Below are 23,534 nucleotides of genomic sequence, written 5' to 3' on the forward strand. Positions count from 1 at the left end.
CTTGAGACATTTGATTTGTACATTTATTTTATATAGACTGAAAACTCTTTGGGGCAGTGGCTGTAATCTGTAGCTTTGAGGCAGTATTGCAATATAAAAAATCCCAAGTTCTAACCTGTGTAAAGCTGTTCTTCAGGGGTATGTTCTGTTGTTTATTTTGCTTTCTTGTACACAAAAAGGAACTGCCAATTTTGTAACCCCTCAGCAAGAGAGTGGTCCCTCATTTTTTAGAAGAGGAGTTGTCCTTTGCTTTACTTTCATTAAGATAAAATACTGAGTAGTGCAGTTGATGTCAGAATATATTTTATAGAGTTACTATATGGTAAAACATAAGGTTGGCTGAACTTGAAAAGCCTTACGCGCAACTCAGCGGCATTTTGTCTGTATGTAATGTGATAACTTTCAAAGGTTGCGTGTGATATATTCAGAACTTTCAGGAAATGTTCGAGGAGTCAGTGGCCAGAACCCATATGATTTTTGGGGAAAATCAGAAAGCCAAAGAGTGAGGAACAGGGACACGTGGAGCTGTTGATAGCTGTTTAGCATAGTCACAGCTTCAAGTACCTCTGTAATTGTCTATAGATCAAATTGGTTGATGGTGCCCTTTAGGGGCTTCCAGCATAGCAATACTTCATGTCATCTCTGCTTCTCTTCCAAATAAAATTTAACATGTTGATACCCTGAGTGACTTGTCTCTGACAAGGTAATGGTGGCGGGAGGGAAGAAGGAATGGGGTATGCATGCATGCAGCTCCTGTCATGGAGGGGTGGTATTGGGCATCCTGGTATGATGGAAGGGGGTCACAGAGACCCTGGCATGGAGGGAAGGTGGGAATAGGAGGGCCCACAGAGTCCCTGGCATTGGGGATGTTGCATGGAGTCTCTGGAATGGAGGGAGATTGGGAGAGTAGGACATGGAATGGAGGAATACAAGGAGCCCTTGGAGCGTGCAATAACCTCAGTCCGCTGAAGCTATGAAGTGAGTGAACCCCAGTGTAAAGTAAAACACACAATTCTGAAGCATTTTTACCATTGTAAGGCTGCCTTTCATGTTGCGGGTCCCTGATTCAGAAGACTTGGGAAGATTTAATGCCAAGGATTGTCAGATTGAGCTAGTACACTCAACATAGACGTAAAAATTTATTCCATCCCAGATAGAGAGGGATCTGTTGAAATGCAATGCAATGAGGATGTTCGGTTTGCCCTGCCTTTGAATCCCTGGAAAAGGTATCAGACTGAGTGCCTTTGCCATGAGCATAAATGCTTTGTCAATGGATTCTAGTAAAAACAGTGCCAAATACAGTAGCGCAAATTCAGACGTAGGGATAGATGCCGCCGCCTCCTCCTCCTCCTTAGTTTGCATTTCTACATTTTCTCTCTCTAGTCCAATTTCTCTGTAGTGATATAGAGCTGCACTCTGGCTCTTGGCTCCGCTAGAATCATCATACAATACCTCAAAATAATGGATTCTTTTGTGTGGTTTTATCAGAATGTTATAGACTTGGTTATTTAAGTATTTAAGAAACTGCTCTTTAGCTGAATAAAACTACAGGAATTCTGGATCTGAGGCTCTTTGAAGGAAGATAGATTGAGTTTACACTAAACTCAGGAGTCAACACAATATTTGGCTTTGGCTGTAATTCTCAATACAAATCCTACTGTCTTGTTGCCAACCCATTGTTCTCTTATCTGCTGCAAAGCTATTTTTCCACAGCCAAAGCATTTCAGTAGAACACTTCAACTAGCAAGAAGACATGGAATGTTCTAACTTGTTAATTTTCAAGCTGTATTTTCAACTGAGATCAATAGATATATTTGACTTCCAAAGAAAGAGACAGTACCTCATATTTACTATAGAAAGTGTGAAGGGTTGATAAAGGGCATTTTGCTAACTGTAACTGATCTCTGAAGGTGTGGTTAATACTCACTAAGGAAAGAATCATGGTAATCATCTGCCACTTTTTCTCCCTGTCTACTTTTGCAGTGGAATTGGGTTAGCAGGAAACATTTAAAGAGTAGATTGCCAGTGTTTTCTTTGGCAAGTGTAGATTAGCTGTTGTGAACTGTCAGGGAAAAGCATATTAGTAATCTATCAGCCTATTATCAAGAGCCATGTTTGAACATGGTTCCCGTTGCTTCCATTTCAAATTTCTTGAAAGACAAGTCTGTTTTTATGTAAGAGAGCAGACTTTTATAGGCATATTCATGTATTGTCAAAGAAGGGGCACACAACTGGACAAGAAAAAGTATATTGAGGAATACTTTTAGAGTAAATATTGAATATGAGATGAATGAAAATCTCAGCATAAGTTTTATGTAACTATTTAAAGTACATACACAGCTTGGAATGAAACGGGTACATCTAGGTAAATAATAAAACGTAGAAATTAAAATTTTCATGCTTGAGTTAGCCCATTTGAACAGGCTGTTTTGAAGGTCATTTTCAATCCTTTTCATAGCGTTTTTCAAAATAAATGATTATCTGAGCATTCAGAAGTTTGTTTCCATACAGAGAAGAGGAGTGAGATGAAATAAAGGAGGGGGTGAGACTGTGAGCACATACTAAACTATGAGTAGGGTATAGATAAGGCAGTGAAGAGGAAGTTAAAAGTAGCAGACGTAGGTGGCTAAAAAGTTAAGTTGATTTGTCTGGGAAAGTGCATTGGGGCATTAAGATGTATTGATCACAAGACTAGTGATCAAGTTACTGTGTGGTAAGATGGGAGCAAGATATATTGCTGTTTTGGTAAATTTATACTTTGTTTCCTGTGTGTGTCTCAAAGGCACCCAAACTTTAGATAGGTGTCAGTTGTTGTGGTGTTTGTACCAGATTGAAATCTGAATAACTGGTGAAAGGAAAATTGGCTCAGTTATTGTTACTAGCATCAATAACAGTAACCAGCTGAAAATAAAATGGTGGGGTGAAATGCCGACTGGGAGGTAAGTCCCCGCTGTAATATGGAGAGACTCTGAAGGCACTCTTCTGGAGTCCATTCTTGCTGAGGTTAGAGGCAGTTGCTTTGCAGCACTTGGGGCTGGGTGACTTCATATTCCACCCAAGTAATGCTTGCAGGGGTTATGTGTGACATGAATAATGATATCCTGTAGCACATAATTTACCCTTTGGTAAAGGTAAGGGAAATTTTCTGACAAATGTCTGTACATTTAATGGTAGAGATAAAATATAACTAGTTTCCTTCCTGAACTTGCTCTTGACTAAGAATCTAGATTCTTTTTAAAATATGTTCAAATAAACAGTTAAGTTTACTAACTTGAAATCAATCAAAATTAATCTTCTAAGTCCCTCCCACAGAATCATTTCATGTGTACAAAGCCACTAAGCATGGGACTGGGTGGGTTTCAGGAGATGCAGGTTTCATTCTGGCTCTTGACTTGTTCTGATGTTTTACAAGTGCTGTTTGGTCATACAGACTTGTGTCCACTTAAACTAGTAGTGTGAAATAAACAAATTGTTAAGAGAGCCCTAGGTTGGGGGAATTGTTGTTTTTGATACTTGAGGTATACTAAAAACTTATTCCATATTTCTTCTTCTTTTTGCTGTATGAAGCACTGTCCTGCCTTTTTAGTAGTTTGCATTCTATGCTGCCTATTAAAATGGTGACACACAAGTTCATGCTAATGCAGCTATAAAACTTATGTCAGACACCTGAGTGGGCTCCCAGCATATTCTTCCACCTCTACCAACCACCAGGCATCCTGCACTCCACTGGTATTTCCTCTGTTTGGACAGTAAAAATCAGGTGTGCAGTTGTTTAAGAAACAAAACTATAATATTAATTTAGAGACTGGTTTACATTTTTAATTATACATTTTATTGAAATTAACATACATTCTCTTTCCCCTCCTCCATACAATAATTTTAAAATGAAGTGTGATTTTTAAATTCTGGAAATCATGTCTAGCCGGGGTCGGCAACCTTTCAGAAGTGGTGTGCCGAGTCTTCATTTATTCACTCTGATTTAAGGTTTCACGTGCCAGCAATACATTTTAACGTTTTTAGAAGGTCTCTTTCTATAAGTCTCTAATATATAACTAAGCTATTGTTGTATGTAAAGTAAATAAGGTTTTTAAAATGTTTAAGAAGCTTCATTTAAAATTAAATTAAAATGCAGAGTCCCCCCTCCCCCCCCAGACCAGTGGCCAGGACCCGGGCAGTGTGAGTGCCACTGAAAATCAGCTCACGTGCCGCCTTTGACACCCATGCCATAGGTTGCCTACCCCGATGTATAGATACATAAACTGGAGCAGAATAAACTATTGGCATCTAAGAAGGAAATGGTCTTTTTTAAAAAAAAAAAGTCATAAAACATCATCACACTCAAACACATTTTCACATACTGAAGAAGTTGTAATCTGTCTTGTTACTGTTTGTGACCAGTACTGCTTGATCAGCTGTGAATAGATGACATAATCTGCTGTCCAATGTGCTTTTGTGGTATAAGAGTGGGAATTGTCTGATCAATTGTTAATAAAATGCTTACTTTTCAGAGCCCCTGTATCTCTCTACCTCAAGTCCAAACCGAGAGCGATAGCACTTCTGATAATGGAAGGTTGAAATAGAAACTAAACCTTTTTTGAAACAGTTGACCAGATATGTTTAATGCTCATACCTCACCATATGGTCTTAACAGATAAAATAACAAACTACTGTTTCTTCCTTCCACCTGTTCAGTTCCCTCATGCCCAGTAATTTTCCGTTCAGCGATATACTAATTTGTTTTTTCAGTTTTTGTTTAGACATTCTACTAAATTTGTTTCCTGACCCGCCTTCTCCAAATGCACCTCCTTTCACCTGTCTCACTGAGAAATCTCATGAATAAAGACTTTTTGAAGTTAATAGGATAGGCATGGTTCAGATGAGTGTGCATGTGTTTGCAGTTTCCTTATTTTATGGAGCTTAAGGTGTGACCTGCTTAGTGGCAAGAGGCTGATTTTTCTTAAAGAATGGATAACAGCAGATGAGATGACTGAATAAATACAATAGTAGAAATTATCCTTCATAGGTAAGGAGAAATACAGTAAAGTAACTTACAAGAGTGATGAGATTTCCTTCTCCAAAACATCTTGATCAAACAGTTTTTTTTTTTTGTTTTTTTTAACATTCTACCAATATTAAAACAGACTAGTTACAAAAATAACCATTAAATTTGGACTTGGAAATTAAGAATAAAAGCACTCAAGTTTACCTTTGCGGAAGGAATTGAGTTCCTTTATTTCCTTCTCTATCCTTAGTTAAAAGCAAACTGCAAAGACTATGTAAAGTTTTAAAAAAAACTAAATGATTAAAAAGTAGAAGCAAGTTTTTAACTAGTCACTCATTTCTTGTGGTTCTGATACTGTGGGGGATTTTTTGTCTTGGGAACAGAAGTGTGGAACAAAACTTGAGCGTTTTCCGCAGGGACGCCATAAAATATTGAAGTGGATACCCAGTTCTGCCAAATAAGACATACAAAAATTAAAGAATTCGTGATTTATTTTCTCCTTTAACATAGGTGACTAGTTGATAATGTTTATTCCTAATGTGGGATAACTCCGTTTTTTCTTAAAGACCTAAGGAGTGGTTAGTGTTGCAAGTTTGAATTCTTCCTCTATAGACTTATGAATTAACTTAGTTGCTCGTTAAAGCTATGTTTAACCTATATTAGTTAGTGTTTAAATAAAATTACACATCCTGTGAATTACTTGAATAGCCTTTTAAGTGGCATTTGTGCACTGAGTATTTTGAAATGAACCTGTACATTTTTGGAAATTGTCATTTAACATGTTCATACCTTTGTACTGAAAATAGGTGGTAAATAAACAAGAAACTTTCTTTAAAAAAAGTGCAGATATACATAAATGTGGATTTAAATCAATAATATGTCATTAAATTCCAATCCTGCAAGTGAATCTGAAGTCGGTAGGATTTTGCTTGGGTCCAGAGATTTCTGTGTAGATTAGCTTGCAAGATTGGGGCCTTAGACTATAAACCATTACATTTTTGTAAATCTGTGCAGTTCACTTAAAGATGGAAAATAATGAATCTTGCTTCTTACCAAGCATAAGGACTAGCATACAAATCAAGAGGTGGGGGAGGAATCAGGACTTGCTTTAGTGAGCAAGGAAATAGAATGCTAATCATTGTCTGCTTTTAACGAGCAGTTGGCTACTAAGAAACTACAAGACTTTGTTTGGCTAATTCCAGTTTTAGACTTTTTGTGTTTGAATTCTATACATATTTTGAAATTATTTTTGGCTATAACTACAAATCAATGTTTTTCTTTACCATGCATTTCTCACATAGCTAAAATCAGAACTTTCCCTCAATCTGAGTAATATTTGCTTGTTTTAGATTACAGCATAGCTTTCTATTTTGAAGGAGGACATGGACAGAGATCTTAAATAACTGGAACACTGTATTGTTCTTCCTTGAAATACTCTAACAATAAATAGGGACTGGAACCTGTTGAATCCAGGTGCGTTCTGTACATAAAACGCTTCTGAAGTGGTGGTGTTGAGGGTAGCTTAGAAACAAGGAAACTGAAAACTGGTTAAAATCTAAAACTTTTATGGGTAATAATTGAATCAACTAGCAAGTCTATGGAAAATTAATTAGTGAACTGTATATCTAGTACGTGATAAATACAATAATGCAACATTAGGGTTGAGAATTTCAATTCCAAGCTAAGAAATTTAGAGGGTAAAGGATTTTTGCTTTTTTTTTTTAAATTATGATCAGCGCTCTATGGATAATGGGTTTGTGGTCAAATTGAATAATTTTACTTCAGATTCTAAAATGTTTGAAAAAATCTGTAGGCCATAAGATTATGAAGTCTGCCTTTAGAATTAGAGTTTATGAACCATGTGTAAACTGTTCTGGAAAAGTCTGTCTGAATCTGCAGATCTCTCACTGCTACTGTTATGGGATAAGTGTTAGCTCCTCTCGTTCATCTGAGCTTGGTGTCTCTGAAAACTACTGATATTTAAAGTGCAGTTCTCATAAGTGATTAAGAAGATGCCCTTTTTATATAAGCAACAGATCTGTGTTTTAGAATCCTTTCTACTTCTCACTGACAAAAATAAGTTGTACAGGTTTTATTCGTTAGTTCTTCAGAGCCAGCACAACGAGGCCTATTCCTGTTTATGCAGCATCCTTGGAATTGTTCAGAATTCCAGTTATTTACAGCAATAAAAACAACGGGGATTCCCAGATTCCACTTTGGGGACAATTTTGCTTCCGGGTTTTAAGTGTTAACAATTTTAAAAAAGTTGATTTTTAGCAGAAACATCAATATAATGTGCTTATCCATCATGGAATATTGAGACACATATGGGGTATGGTGCAGTGGGGTAGCTAGTGGACAATGAAATGTTTATGGTGGCCCTGCCACAAAACATTTATTTCTGCCCCATTCACAAAGAGTGGAGTAATAAGAGAGGCTATGTATCCCTTCTCTGATGTCTAAAGCCTCCCATGGTTTTCTGGGTTCCAAAAGCTGCAGCTGTCAAAACGTCCTGGTTTTCCTGTAGCGTCTACAATGCAGCCTTGTATATCAGTACAAAAACTTGTGGTCTATTGACAGACACATTTGGAGCAATGTAAATTGAATCAACTATCAAACTACACAGTGTATTGTGTACTAACTTTCATATTTAGTTCAGTTAAAAATATTACCTAAATAATCCTCAGTTTCTAGTTTTCTGTGATGAAAGGTCATGCAGTCTTTTATAATAGCAGCACCCAGAAGTCCAAAGCTGGATTGGATCACTGCTGTGCTGTATGCTGCACAAGTATGTGGGTCTTGCCACAGATATTGGGTCCAGGGTGCTCCAGAATATATGGATTTTGGTCAGAATTGGGTCTTCCCTTCTGTGCTCACAAAAGGAGGTGGTGATACTGGGATGCAGCTTGCAGGGGCTTGAAGGGAGGGAAGCAAACAAGCTAACATTGAAGAACCAGAGATCCAATTCCTCTACCCTGGGGACTGAATGTGTAAAATGTTGTTTGTAAAGTGGCTGTGGCTGCGGTAGCCTCAAAAAAGATACGGAGACTTTCTGACAGATTGCAGTTTATCCCTTGCATGCATCCCAGGAGGAGTGGGCATTCCTGTTCCTCTCGGACTTCCTTGTTCTTATCCATTTAAAATGTTACTACATGAGGGACTACCAAGAGAGAGCTGGACGGGACTAAGAGGTGGTGAGGAAGGTCCCTACTGCATAGCATAATTTTAATAAACCGTATGACAGTGACTTTGACTAACATTCAATATTGCTAATACTATAAGAGGGATTCAATTTTATGCATTTGGGTTTTGCACAAAGGAGTTGTATCAAGTTGCTTTGTAACAAAACACATTTTTATAAGATGCTTGAACGTTCTCCTAAACCAATTGATATTGTGTGATCACACAGACTTGTTACAGTTCTACTGAAATACTGTGTGTTTAAAGCTGCCCTAAAACGATATTTTGCAGTAAAACTTGTTCGTGGAAAATGGAACTTGGTGTGTTTCATGTTTCATGATTATTTTACTTAATGTGATAAAGTAAGGCTATATGGAAGAAAGTGAAAGATGGCATATGGTCAGTTGTTTTGTTTTTTTTTAAATGAGGAAACTGGTCTACAGAATATTGGCATGGACTACAGTTGCAGTCTGTGTGACTTTGAAATGAGCAGTTTTAGCAAATACTTAGTGTATTTGTGATATTAGTATAAATTTGACTTAATCATTAAAATCCATGTCCCCACCACTTGAATTTTGTAGATTGTCCATCTCGTACATGTGCGGGGGAATGTTTATGTAAAGTCTGGATTCTGCAGAGCACGAAAGGTGATCTGCATGTTGTCTTACAGAATTCCTGTTTTTCTCCTTTTGCAGGGATATTACTATCCGTGATCTTTCAAGGGATGACTTCAGACTCTCAAATCTATGCCTTGCTTTCCCTTTGCCTGGGAAAATGAGTCTTTTGCAAGGAAGCCTGGTCTGTAAGGACAGATAATATTGGACTGGTGTGTTTTACAGGGAATACTGTGTAAAATTGAAAACATTACTCATGGTTTCTCTAAAATGTAATTCACTTTTTTTCTACTTCATGAAAATGTGTACAGTGTATTGGGATAGCATGTGCCTGATTTTCAGCAGAAGCTGTTTATGTTGCTCATCTTGGAGTGAGGTTTAGGTGTTCATCAGTTCTACTTAAGGTATCCAGGAGACCATGCAGGCAGAAGCCCATTCTGGAATCTTTGAAAAAAGACGTATGCCAAGTTGGTTGTTCTGGCTTTCCAGTTAAGGCACGATCTTGGATCTGATCTCCAGGATGCATACATAAAAGAAACCTAAATGCCAGAGGCAGCTGGCAGTCCCAAAAGCCTTGACTTAAGCTCAGTATTCCTCAATTACATCATGGAATTTTTACTATAATGATTGTGATGACAACAGCTCTCCAGAGGGAGGGATGGGCTGTGATGCATAGACATCTGGTTATTTTAAATAAACTATTGCAAAGCCAGCAGTTTACAGGCTCTTCCAAATTTCTAATTTATGTGGACTGATAATGAGCTTTCTCTCCTTGTCACAATTCTACACACATGATGCAGTTTGGTTCCTTTAATAGGAAGTGCTTGTGACCCAATAAAAGGATTATTAATAGGAAAGAATTCCATAGAGAATAGCTTTTCCCTAGTGCGTCTAGAGGGCACACATAAACAGAGCTTGAATTATTTACCCAAAACCCTTTAATGAAAAATACCTGCACCCCCAGACTGACAGTCATATCCCCTACGATTTAAAGGAATAAAACAGTGGTGTACTGTTTTGTGTACTGTATTTTAAGTTGACATTAATTAACATTAACTTCCTATTATTTTTTGAATAGCAGAAAAGATCATTTAATATATTTGACAAAATCCAGTAGTGTTAATATAATTGAATGTTTAACTAACTGAACAGCTGGCAGAATACAAAAGTGTTCATCGGATAAGTTATTTGATGAATAGCAGTAAAATTCCTCAAGTAATATAGTTGCAGAGTACGATTTGACCAGCCCTACTTCATTTACTTTTTCTACCTTTTTCCTTTTCCATTTTTACTCCACTGTTTCTGCCTTACATCTCCCCAGTTTGATTTTTTTTTCACCGCTTCCCTTCTGCACCCTCCAAACAAACCCTCTGCTTAACTTCTTTTCTAACTTATCCCATCAATCTCTCACCCATTTCTCTCCACACACCCATACGTAGTTCTGGAAATTACCCAACACCTATAAGGCAGAAGATAGATGTACTAGCTTTCAGATGGAGTTGTTGTCCCACGTTATTCAGAGGCAAAGACCATGTAAGAAACCAAAAACCACTATTTCCAGCTGCTAGGTTTTCAGTAGGGTGCTATCTCTTGGATCTTTCTTTGTGGACTCTTATCTTTCATATCTGTTTCTAACTACTAGATGTCTATTTAAAGCTCCTCTCCCTACCCAACCCTCTCTGCCTCCTGGAAGAAAAAGATAATTCTTTTCCACCACTGCTCCATTAAAGAGCATCCTGACTTCTACAGACTAGAGAACCACTGCACATTTCATAATCTCCTAGCTGCTGTGATGGGGTGTGTGTGTGTGAGGTTTTATGCACTTCTCAACTCAGCTTTCTGCCTGCTGTGTAGTGGGGAGCTTTCTGCCTGCTGTGTAGTGTTGAAAATTCCTCCAGCTTTCATTTTTGAATTACCACACCACCAGTAATTTGATTATCAGTTTCACTGCTGCTCACCAAGATCTGGAAAACAGCAGTGAAAACTAACACGGGTCAGTTTCCGGTTTTCTGTAATGTGGTTGAAGATCTGAGCAGCAGCGGAGGCCCTAGAGCTGTTTGCAGACTTGAAGACAGCATTGCATTGGTTTAATATTGGTTTTTATTCAGAAGTTATTCTGCATAGCCATGTGGGTGAGAAACTTTTATTTTAAATGAAAATTTAGATTCTGCAGAATGTGATGACACTTGTGAAAATTTCCTGCTCTTTATAGGTGAGTGGATTTTTCAAGTCACTTCATGCAAGTTCTTAGGATGTCAGTGACACAAGGGTAGTTAATAGTGCCATCACATCTGTGGATGAGAAGCTAGTAATGATAGTCTTCCTTTAGCATTGGTCGCCCAGTTTCCTGAGCAGCAGGAATACCAGGTACCATTGTTTAATCTCTTTTGCTGGTTGGAGGAAGGTTCTAACTGGAGGGAGTAGAACTGGTGGAACCAGAGTGGCTGCATATACTAGTATATGCCAGCCTCCCCACTGGAGATACCTGTGTAAGCATTGTGCTGGTGTGACGATTCTGGAGGTAAGCAGAGATGGAGACTCTAATAAATACTAGCCAGAATCAAGGAACAAGATCAGGAAGCATCAGCGCAACAAGGTCCAAGATGAAGAACGTTTAAATGGGAGATACTCCTTGACTGAATTCCAGGAGCAAAACATTCTTTTGGAAACTGAAAGATTTCTACATCATAAAGAATGGAAAGCAATGAGTTAGCAAACATGGGATTCATCCACAGTAAGAGAGCACGTATTCTAAACTCCTTTATCTTGTGGTAGTTGATGGGGGTATGTAGAACACTCACTCAGTTGAGTAGAATAAGTTGTTCCCCACTCCCTACCTCCCCATACCGCAATCCTTGACAGCAGAAAACAGTCACAGCTCTGCTCTACACATAGATTCCCTAACAAAAGCCTTTTAGTTTTTAAGATCAGAAGGGACTGCTCAGATCATCTGGCCCAGGGTTCACAAACTTCACTGCACTGCGACCCCCTTCTGACAACAAAAATTACTTCACCACCCCAGGAGGGTGGACTGAAGGCTGAGCCTGCCCAAGCCCCACTGCCCCAGGTGTGTGTGGGTGGGGCAAAGCCTGAGCCCCACCACTCTGGGCAGGAGGGCCAAAGCTGAAGCTCAAGGGCTTCAGCCCCAGGTAGGAGGCCTGCAACCTGAGCCCCGCCACCCAGGGCTGAAGCCCTCGGGCTTTGGCTCTGGCCCTGGGCAGTGGTGCTCGGGCTTCAGCCCCGGGCTCCAGCAGTCTAAGCCAGCCCTGGCGACCCCATTCAGAGGTGCTCGTGACTCTCTTTGGGGTCATGACCTGCAGTTTGAGAACCTCTGATCTAGTCTAACCTCCTGCATAACACAGGTAATAAAATTTCACCTGCAATTCCTGTAACAGATAATTTTTTTACTATATAAATGAACACTGTCAAGCCCCAATAACTTGTGATTGAACTAGAGCATATTTTTTAGAAAGATATCCCATCTCAATTTAAAAAATTCAGTGATGGGAGAATTTACCACTATCTGTGGTTAATTTTCTTTCTTCCAGTTAGAATATTTCTAACTTCATTTTCCAGTCATTAGGTTTTGTTAGACCGACTTAAAGATCTCTCGAAAATAAGAGCTTCTCCCTGTGAAGGTAGTTATAGATGTGATAGTCACCTCTTTTGATTAAACTAGTGAGCTCATTAAGTCTCTCATTAAATGTTAGTGTTTTTTTTTCCCCAACTTCTAATAATTTTTGCAGCTCTTTTCTGAACTATATCCAAATTTTCAACATGCTTTAAAAACTATGGACGTTGGAACTGGACATAGTGGGCTCACTAATACCCTATAAATAGGGCCCTACAAAATTCATGGTCCATTGTGGTCAATTTCACGGTCATATGATTTTAAAAGTCGTAAATTTCATTATTTCAGCTATTTAAATCTGAAATTTCACTGTGTTGTAATTGTAGGGGTCCTGACCCAAAAAGGAGTTGTGGGAAGGTCGCAAGTTGATTGTAGGGTGGGTTGCAGTATTGTTACCCTTCCTTCTGTGCTGCTGCTGGCGATGGTGCTGCCTTCAGAGCTGGGCAGCTGGAGAGCAGTGACTGCTGGCCGGGAGCCCAGCTCTAAAGGCAGAGCCGCTGCCAGCAGCAGCACAGAAGGAAGCACGGCACGATATGGTGTTGCCACATTTACTTCTGCAATGCTGCCTGTAGAGCTGAGCCCTCAGTCAGCAGCCACCACTCTCCTACTGCCCAGCTCTGAAGGCAGCTCAGACGTAAGGGTGGCAAAACCATGACCCCCCCTACAAGAACCTTGTGACCCTCCTCCTGCAACACCCTTTTGGTTCAGGACCCCCAATTTGAAAAATCCTGGTCTCCCCCAGGAAATCTGTATAGTTCAGGGTAAAAGCACACAAAAAACAGATTTCACCGGGGCGGATGACACACCAGATTTCAGAGTCCTTGACTAGTTTTTCATGGCTGTGAATTTGGTAGGGCCCTACATATACAGAGGAGAGGTAATATTACCTTGATTCACAGTTCTAAGAAAAACACAGAAAAGCAGATGTTGTTCTAGAAATTCTACTTTATATTAATAACCTCAAAACAGTATGCAAATCACACAAACAACCTTAACACTGCCTCTGTAGCAACACCCTGAGAACTACCAGAAACTGAGTCAGCCTCATATATCCATTACACAGATTCATTCTTTCTTTGAAGGTGAATGGGATGCATGTAGCTATGTTTCTTAGAACTGGCTAAACTGGTTGGCCCAAGGTATATTTCTGTTCTGTAATGGGTCATGAGTGAATGAGAAGCTTAGTGGCAGTAGTTCGGTCTGGTGTGTGGGAAACCAAGATACACTTGTTAGTCTTTCGCTAACAAAAAGAGCCAGACTAGCATTCTCTAGCAGTCCCCAGGCAATGTTTTTGTAGCCATCCTATCCACACCTTTGTACCTTATTCCTTGCTCTCTCTTTGTCCACCTCTTCGGTTTTCTAGTCTTAATTTCCCACGCTTCCATTTTCTTGTCTTTTTTTCTCATTTAGACCTCAACATGGTCCTAGCTGTGCACACCTGCTCTCACCTCTGCCCCTCCACTGGCCCATCACATTGGTTCTCACAGTGTAGTTGCTCCAGCTGTGGGGAGAGGATTTAGACAACCTGGAGACCTCAGCAGTGCCACTGCAGTGGCTAGACTTGGTATTCAAGTAGAGACTAATTTCTCCAGGAGGGCCTGGTACACTGGCTGAGAGAATGGTCTGAAAGCCCCATTGGGGACTACACAACTGTTGGAGTGGCATGGAAGGGGAGGGGAGAGGGTCCCACGCGAATCCATCTGAAATAGGCTGTGCAGTCTCTGAAGAAACAGCGGCAATTCCTAAAGCATCCAAAAGCACATTGCTGTGCAATAGCCCAGCGTAGCAACATCCTGAGGTAGAGCTGGGCGAACAAGCTGATGTCGGGGAGCAGGCGATGTGCTCATTTCAGCCTAGTTAGAGGGGGCAGCTTATTGTCCTGTTGCTCAACATCTCTGCTGGATCAGTGTCTAGTGTTGAGACTCCAGAAAACTGTATTCTCTTTTTAGAAGAAAGTGTTTATACGTTTAGATTAGCGAATTTTTAGCAGGAGAAACTTGCAAGCAGCCCCATCTCTTGGGAATTTTGTAAGGGGAGAAGAAGCTGATTTATAGGAAAAAATACTGACTTCTGAGCCATGCTTGGGAAATGAATTTGAAAAATCTGTTCAGACAGAAACAAGAATGAAACTCAGTCTATTGAATTTTAGCTCAGAAGTGTTCCTACAAAGGTCAGAAGGTAGGAAGACTTTAAACTCCTAATACACTGAATATGAATCAGGGTGATTGCTTGTTCCATACTTTCCTGAAGATTCATTCTAATTTTATTATGTTGGGATTGCCTGAGCCTGGCATTAATGTCTCAGTCAGCACTGCGCTGATACAGCATCTATTCTACTCTATAAACTTTTGCTCCAGATACATTTCTGTGCAACAAAACTGCAACCCCTTAGGTTTAGTGAATTTAGGAAAGCTGACGGGTTGGATTTCCTCTATTAAAAAAAGTTGAATTCATCTGAAACATACATGCTTTGAAGATAGCGTTGTAAAATAAGGTGCCTTGCTTACTTTCTTTGATTAGGTTATTGATCTGAAGGGTACTTCCAGAAGAGGGCTGCTGTGACTTTAAACAGCATATTCAGTCACCCCTGCACAGTTGGTAGGTGCCTGGTTTGCAAGCAGTAAAGCCTCTTTCAGGCATGTATTAGAACATTCCATTTCCTGTTCCCTTGCTGACACAGAGGAGTGTTCCTGCTGGCAGTGATCTAATCATAGTGCAGTAAGAAACATGGCAGTTTGATAAAACATGGTGGAGACAGAGGCTGAGATGGAAGCATATGTTCTAGAAGACATCCTTGAGGTAGGAGTTGATTTACAAATTGCAGTGAAATTGAAAGCCAGAAGAAAGAAATCGATCAACGGGAATATGCTTACGAATTACTCAGTTGAGGGAGGAGGGGAAGGGAAGTTATGCATTTAAGCAAGGCACACAGTCCTTGTTCTGTGAGATGTCCTGCTCAGATGGCTACTAAATTAGCTGAGAATTAGTATGTCATTTGTTTGATTATAAATTATAAGTTGGGGGTGCATGGTAGAGAGGAATAAAAGAAAGAACCTCAGACTTCATAAAACGCCTGCGTGCTTGTGACCTTTAGATTAACTCATTAAAAGGTGGGGTCTGCAAAGCAGCTTGCAAAGGCTTTAGTATCCTATGTCTTACACAATTAATTTACATAAAGTCCCGAAAGTGCTTATATTTTGCTGGTTAAAGAAGCTGCTTGTTTTGTTTGTATCTATTATAAATTATTAAATGATGAGAATTGCCAAATTGCTATATATACTTTGGTCCAGATTGGAAATAGTTATCTGGCTAAATACAATACTTTTTTTGTTTCTAAAGAGAATCAGGATATTTATAAATCCTGAAATGCTAAATTTTGGTGATTTCCTTGTCAGAGCATGAAAATATATAATTTGATATTTTACTGTTTTAAAGGGTCACAATTGTTAATCTGATTCATTCTTCCTTTGTGTATCTCTAAAGAGAAACTACATTTATGTTTTTTGTCTGTTACTGAGTAAATGTTTATCAGTTGAATTTTATGCAATCTAAAGATGAAGGGAAGAAATAACCATTTCTGGTTTAATTGGTCTAGGTTAGAATACGATATTGAGTTATTGCAGATTTTTAAATACCAGTTAGATTTGCAGATCTGTTTTGTAGGCTAATAACTCCAAGTAAGGCCAAGGATGTGATTATTTTCTCTTTAACATGTGCGGTACTGGTGTTGAGAATTCTCAATTACTATAATGCTGCTGTGGGAGGGGTTGGGGGAAAGAGGGAGGAGAGAGGCCTACTGCGCATTATAAAGTGCTGCATGATCAATGAGCATTTTCTGGAGCCCTTGTGTGTGCTTGGAGCTGACATTGCAGTAAGATTCTTATAGCTTCTAGCTGTTCTGCAGAATGAAAACTGATTGTGCTGTGATTCTTTTATTTCATCGTTATTTCAATCCACTCTTGAATTGAATATGCAATAGAGATACTTAATTTTTACTACTGCTTTCTCTCTCCACCTTAGAAAATATTTGTGGCCTCGTTCTATTTGACTTTCTTTATAAAGAACTAGATTCTATTTCATTAAGTAAATGACAACTCCCTTTTCCAGCTGTATCTCCAAAATGCTAATTAAATCTTCCTAGCAATACCCATGTGTTAGCTTTTCACTGCTCCTATATTTGTTTTTATGTTTAGATTAAGCCTGATGTTTTAAACAATATATTCCTTGGTAATTTATAGAATATGAAAGTGAGTAGGAATAATAGTTCAGATTAATCTTTTTTTTTATTCCATAATTCCAGTTTTGTAAGCAAAAATGCATTAAAATAGCCTTTTATCCTTACTCTGGATATTTTCAAAAGTTCAGTACACTCAAGAGTTCTATCAATAATGTACATTTTCTAAATATTTGGACCTTTGGGTGATGTTTATTTTTGGCTTAAAAGGTTTTCAATTTATATTCATGAAAACATTTGGTATCAATGTTAAGCTAGTTCTGGAAATTATGAGGTTAACTCCATTGTTGCCAGACTATACACACACCTCCATAATAATTTTAATGGATCATAAATTCAGATGAAAAGATATCTGGACTCATGCATTTCCCAGACAACTGATAGATTGAAAGGGGTTAACTTCTTTTTCCTATTACTTATAAAATATTTTTGCTTAAAATGTGTCATTTGCTTTCTTTGTTAGAGGTAGGGAAGATGAATGTGTGAACTATAATGTGCCTGATCAAACACATTATGTCTTCTCCATAATTAAGCTAAATATTTAAGTGCATATGTATCATGTGAACCAAAGAGGAATATATATCTGTATGCATTAAAGATTAAGTGGATTACTGAGAGGTATTTAAATAAAAATCAAAACTGTGCTGTTTCCATAGAGTAAAATGTTGTAATTATACACATATATTAGATGAGTGTATCAAGTTATTTACCTTGCATAAATTCATTGTGCCCTTCTTTTTTGGTAATGAAACAAATCCTGTTGATATGCTTTGACCCCGTTTCTCACTGACTTTTCATCAGCTTTGGCGAGCTTAAATAATAACGCTTCAAAGTTACTGTGTTTGTCCAGAATTACTTGTGTATAGGTACTTGTAAACTTTATACTGAGTTTGTAATAGTTCATTTGGAAATGCTATGTCAATATGAAATGCTTTTTTCAGTAAATGTTTTTTATAAATTTTAAGTATCTTTTTCTGGTGCTCATTCTCTACTCAAGTTCAACAAACTAAAAATCATAAACTCATTAATGAACCTCATTGTATTATTTCAGGAATTAGATTGGCTATGCATAATCTTTTTTATTTGAATTATAAGATGGTACTACAGTTTTTTTTAAGACTGATTTTAGTTCTAGGAGAAATTGGAATTTTTTATATTTAATCATTTTCTTTAGTAAGCAAGTATTTTTGCTATATCTTTGAAGGTATAGAATTTCAGTTCTGCGGGAGAACTGATTTCTACCTCTGTATTAATAAAATGTGTTTTATGCAAGAATTTGTTACGGAAGCTTTCCTATTTTTAAAGCATCATTTACTGCAGGAGAAACCTGAAATTTTACTTGTTTCATATTTGCTCACACATGATACGGAATTGAAAAATTCAAAGATCCTGCTAAGTTTGGGTGAATAACAGTCCTGGGGTGAAAGTTTGCCTGACATAAATTTAGTGCTATCCTATTGAAGTCATTGAGGTTACATGGGGATAAATCAGGGCAGAATTTGCACAGTGGTCTACGTGTAAAATGTCTAAGGATCCATACTTTGTGAAATTTCAGTCCCATGATAAATATGCTGCTTTCTCAAACTCTTAATATTAATTATTAAAGATGATGGGAATTTTCAGATGTATCATATTTTAAAACATGAATCTATTGCTTGTTTTTCATAAATTATTACTAGGGCTGTGGATTAATAGCAGTTAACTCACACGATTAACTCAAAAAAATTGATCGCAATTAATCGCAGTTTTAATCGCACTGTTAAACAATAGAATACCAATTGAAATTTATTAAATATTTTGGATGTTTTTCTACATTTTCATCTATATCGTATTCTGTATTGTAATTTTAATTACAAATATTTGCACTGTAAAAATGATAAAAGAAATATTTTTGAGTTCACCTGTAGTACTGTAGTGCAATCTCTGTCATGAAAGTGCAACTTGCAAAGTAGATTTTTTTTTGTTACATAACTGCACTCAAACAAAACAGTGTAAAACTTTAGCGCCTACAAGTCCACCCAGTCCTACTTCTTGTTTAGTCGATTGCTAAGACAAACAAGTTTGTTCACGTTTACAGGAGATAATGCTACCCTCTTCTTATTTACAATGTCACCAGAAAGTGGGAACAGGCGTTCACATGGCACTTTTGTAGCCGGTGTTGCAAGGTATTTACGTGCCAGATATGCTAAACATTCGTATGCCCCTTCATGCTTTGGATATCATTCCAGAGGACATGCTAATGAAGATCATTTAAAAAAATAATGCGTTCATTAAATTTGTGACTGAACTCCCTGGGGGAGAATAGTATGTCTCATGCTCTGTTTTACCCACCTTCTGCCAAATATTTCATGTTATAGCAATCTTGGGTGATGACCTAACACATGTTCTTCATTTTAAGAACACTTTCACTGCAGATTTGACAAAAGCTAAAGAAGGTACCAATGTGAGATTTCTAAAAGTAGCTACAGCACTGGACCCAAGGTTTAAGAATCTCAAGTGCCTTCCAAAATCTGAGAGGGACGGGGTGTGGAGCATGCTTTCAGAAGTCTTAAAAGAGCAACACTCCCATGCGGAAGCTATAGAACCTGAACCACCAAAAAAGAAAATTAACCTTCTCCCAATTGGCAACTGACTCAGATAATGAAAATGAACATGCGTCGGTCTGCTCTACTTTGGATGGTTATCGAGCAGAACCCATCATCGGCATGGATGCATGTTCTGTGGAATGGTGGTTGAAGCATGAAGGGACATATGAATCTTTAGCGCATCTGGCATGTAAATATCTTGCGACGCCGGCTAAAACAGTGCCATGAGAATGCCTGTTATCACTTTCAGGTAACATTGTAAACAAGAACCGGGTAGCATTATTTTCTGCAAATGTAAACAAACTTGTTTGTCTGAGTGATTGGTTGTACAAGAAGTAGGATTGAGTGGACTTGCAGGCTCTAAAATTTTACATTGTTTTATTTTTGAATGCGTTTTTTTGTACATAATTCTACATTTGTAAGTTCAACTTTCATGATAAAGAGATTGCAATATAGTATTTGTATTAGGTGAATTGAAAAATACTATTTTTTTTACAGTGCAAATACTTGTAATCAAAAATAAATATAAAGTGAGCACTGTACACTTCGTATTCTGGGTTGTAATTGAAATCAATATATTTGAAAATGTAGAAAACATCCAAAGTATTTAAGTGGTATTCTGTTGTTTAACAGTGTGATTAATTGCGAATAATTTTCTTAATCGCTTGACAGCCCTACTTACTACCAATCAGCACTTGAAAGTTTGTGTTTAAATAGGTTCTATCAGATACTGCAATGGCCTTTGTGGCACTTATTTTGGGCAATAAACTGATGTCAGAATCAGGGTAAGTGCCTCAGTGCGGCATTGAGTGGGTTATTTGGGGGAGTGGGGAGGGCAGCATTTTTTACCCTAAACCAAATAGGTAATGATAGTAAAGGAAATACTGACCAAGCAAATCTTAGTATGCATTTCAAGCCTTGTTCCACTGTGAAATGTCCCCTTGAATATATTGATGAAAGAATCTTGTGGTATGCAAAGTCTGTTCCTTGTTTTTTGTGCTTTTGTCTGCTCATTTCTCTAAATTGTTTATGGGCAAGGTTGTTTCAAATAGAATCCTGATTAACATTTTTTTTTTCCCTCCTGTGGTTTAATGAAGCTCTTGTAACCAGTCATTACTTCTGCTTCTGAATCATTTGTAGTTTTAGATAAGGTTTTAAATTTCAGCTGCAATATTTTGGATATGCTGTGCTGAAGGGAATATTTATTTTGGTATCGTGCTTTTCTTTAAAGATACCAGACTCACAGGGTTCTTAGCCTGGGAGCACAAGATCCCACTGTAAGACAGGGGCCCTGTCCCAACTGGGCAGCCAGGACCTGGTAGAGAGAATCCCCGGGAGCGATATCTTTAAAGAAGCAAAATAGTAGGTAACTTTTTTCCCTCACAGCTACAAGAACTCTTTTTATGCAAAATAAACTAGAATTTTAGTCTAACACGTGGCTGTGCTGCAACCTTGACTCAGATTGGGATATAGTTGCTTAGCTCTGAGGCCAGGTCTACACTACAAAGTTTTGCCATTAGAGTGATGTTGGTTAGGAACGTACAAAAAGTTACCCCCTGACCTGACATAGCTATGTCAGTTAAAAACCCTGTGTAGACACATTGTATGCTAACAATGACTCTTTTGCCACTATAGCTAAATCATTAAGGGAGATGGTTTAAGTATGCAGCCAAAAGAACTCTTGCTGGTACACGTTGTCCCTCTGCTAGTGGGCTTTGCTGGTATAGCAATACTGGAAAAGCCTTTTTAGTGTAGACAAGCCCCAAACTGCAGCAAGCTCAGAATCCTTTCTGGCAGCAAGGAAGAGGTCATTTAGAAAGCCATTCTAGGAAGAGTGATCTTGTGGTCTATACTGTTCTGAGACTTGGGAGACCTGGGTTCTCTTCCTGACTAGGATTCAGACTTTCTAAATCACTTTCAGTCTAAGCGATGTGCTCATATTTTCAAAAACGGGTGCTGGAAGCTTAGCTCCTGAATCTCTATGTAGCCACCTACCAAAATCCCTGTTTTTCAAAAGCACTAAGTCCGAAGCAGTTCCCATTGACTGTGTAGGTAGTGCTAAGTTCTCAGCACCCTTGAAAATCAGGTCACTGGCTTAGGCCTTCTCTAAACGCAAATGTTCACTGGTTCAACTGAACTAAATTGATCTGGGTGAAATGCAACTTTTTATGTGTAGACACTTTTATTTTGATTTAAGTACCTTGGACCTTGTCTACACACGCTTTGCACAGGTTTAACTAAATTGCTTTAGCCAGTGGAAGCTACTGTGTGGACTGCTGTTTTGGTGGCTTATTTCAGTTTCACTTAAACCTTGGCTTGAGCTGAACCATAACAAACCACTTCTTCAAGTGTTGGTCCCGGTGTGTATTCCACTGTGGTGTAGGCCTGCACTCCATGTGCCTGAGACTAGAAGATTCTTGTTAGGAGTGTCCATTGGGTCTGTGCCTATGCTCTTTCGCTTCTTATGCTTTGAACCGAGGCTATAAGGGGTGGTTTGGACCAGCCACCTCTCTAGTTTCTTCTTACCTCCATGTGGTCTGAGATGGAACGCTCCAATGTCCTCAGAGCTCTTCTTTAGACTTCATCTGTACACAGCTTAAAATAGTTTATTAGATAGTTTTGGCTATTTTAGTTTAGACAGTAAGCAACTAGGGAGTCCTTCCCCACCCCCTTTTGGGGTTACTTCTCCTCTCACACACCCTTTTTTCATGGCATGGACATCAAACTATGCCCAGGATACTGGGATAAAAAGCTGTCTCTCCTGCCCAAGAGCCTTTCTTTGATGTCCACCAGAGGTTCTCGTACTGCCTGGGTGAAGTGTGCAACTCTGACAAGTGTAGTATTTGCCACTTCTTTCCCAGCCACACCTGCCAGGCATGAGAGTTAAGGCTTAGGAAACATCTAATGGAGTGGCAGATGAGACCCCTGTTTGACTTAGACTGGGCAGCACCCTCATCCTCCTCCATGCCCCACCATTATGCAACAGATTGCCTTTTGGATAGCAAACTAGGTGTTGATGAGCCACAGTTTGGAATCCTAAACCAGCCTGACTGTTTTGAGGCTGTAGAATCTAGCCTGTGCCCTGTGCCACTATGGTGAGTCTTCTAAAAGTTTTAATATAGAATAAAGGCCAAACTGCTTGATCACCTTGTACCTAGTGGAATGATAGTTAAGTGAGGGATGGGGAGCATTTTATGCTACTTTGGTTGTAAAATGTGTGGTATGTCATACAAAGGAGAAAAAGTAAACCGGTCGCTGTAACAGAGCTTTAAAAAAACAAAACAAAACAACCCTTGTTTTGTAAATGTGCATTAGTCTTGCAACATTAAACTTACTTTTGATCACTCAGAATTTAAAACAGATTTTAATTTCTGTATTCGTAGTTGTCACTTGTACCTCTTTATTTCTGTATTAACAATTTGTAGCATCCTATTTTCCTTTTGTTTTCCTTTTTTCCCTTCTACTCTCAAATGAACAGATCCTTTTCCAGATCCTCTTTTTAGAGTTCTTTGAGTTTCATTCTTTTAAAAACTTTTTCCTATTAAATATCAGCCCTGGCTGCTGATGTGCCCAAGCATTTGTTCTTTCTCTGTGCAGTTCCTATATGTACTGTCAGCCAGTTTCACAATTTGTATGGGAACAGTTTCTTTTCCTAATCCTGACAAATACTCTAGCAGTGGTGTATTAAGTCCATGATCAAATGGATTGAAGGGCTGGGCCATAATCATGACCAATCCCTGCCCCCAAATTATTCAGTATTAAGTTAATAGGGCTCTTAAGGTTTGTGTAGCATCTTTGGAATTTATTCATAGATTCAAAGGCCAGAAGGGACCATTCTGATCATCTAGTCTGACCTCCCGTTTAACACGGGTCGTAACGTCCCCCAAATTTTGTTTGTTTAGAAACCCTCACATTTTAAATAGCACTCTTTTCTCCAACTTCCATTTTACCCAGCAACTTAATGTGATACAATGTTTACATAATTATGTTGACAGATGTTTGTACAGCACTTTGAACATGTAAAGAGCTGTGCATTTAGCATGTATCGCATTTTATTTTGAATCAAAGTGATGATTGCATAAATGACTGTCATCCAATGGCCAGGCATGCTATAGCTTTCCTTTGGTTAAAGTAACGAGTCTCGCTCATGTCACAGCTACAGTGCTACTTTGTTGAGCAGGGTGAGTTTGTTCTGAGGTCTTTTTTTTCCCCCCCAAGAGCAATCTGGACTTCAAATTTTCAAACAAATATGACGCTTACAAATGTAGAGTTGAAAAATTAGTCTGAG

At 38.5% G+C, this 23,534-nt stretch overlaps 1 protein-coding gene across 8 annotated transcripts in view; it reads left to right on the forward strand.

Moving 5' to 3' along the window:
• The window catches only part of ANKRD17 (ankyrin repeat domain 17), a 142,712-nt gene that overhangs the window by 21,514 nt on the left and 97,664 nt on the right, over positions 1-23,534 (forward strand). For 2 of the 8 annotated variants that reach the window (XM_065595940.1, XM_065595941.1), the window contains exon 1: positions 15,052-15,226. The exons of 5 other annotated variants lie outside the window; for them this stretch is intronic. In XM_065595940.1, the coding sequence (XP_065452012.1) occupies positions 15,173-15,226 (54 nt within the window). In that variant the 5' untranslated portion in view covers positions 15,052-15,172. Of the gene's footprint in view, positions 1-15,051; positions 15,227-23,534 lie in introns of those variants that run through there. One more of the 8 variants, XM_065595944.1, reaches the window with a different exon arrangement.

This window comes from Chrysemys picta, chromosome 5 (assembly GCF_011386835.1).
Source record: "Chrysemys picta bellii isolate R12L10 chromosome 5, ASM1138683v2, whole genome shotgun sequence".
Taxonomy (NCBI): Eukaryota; Metazoa; Chordata; order Testudines; family Emydidae; genus Chrysemys; species Chrysemys picta.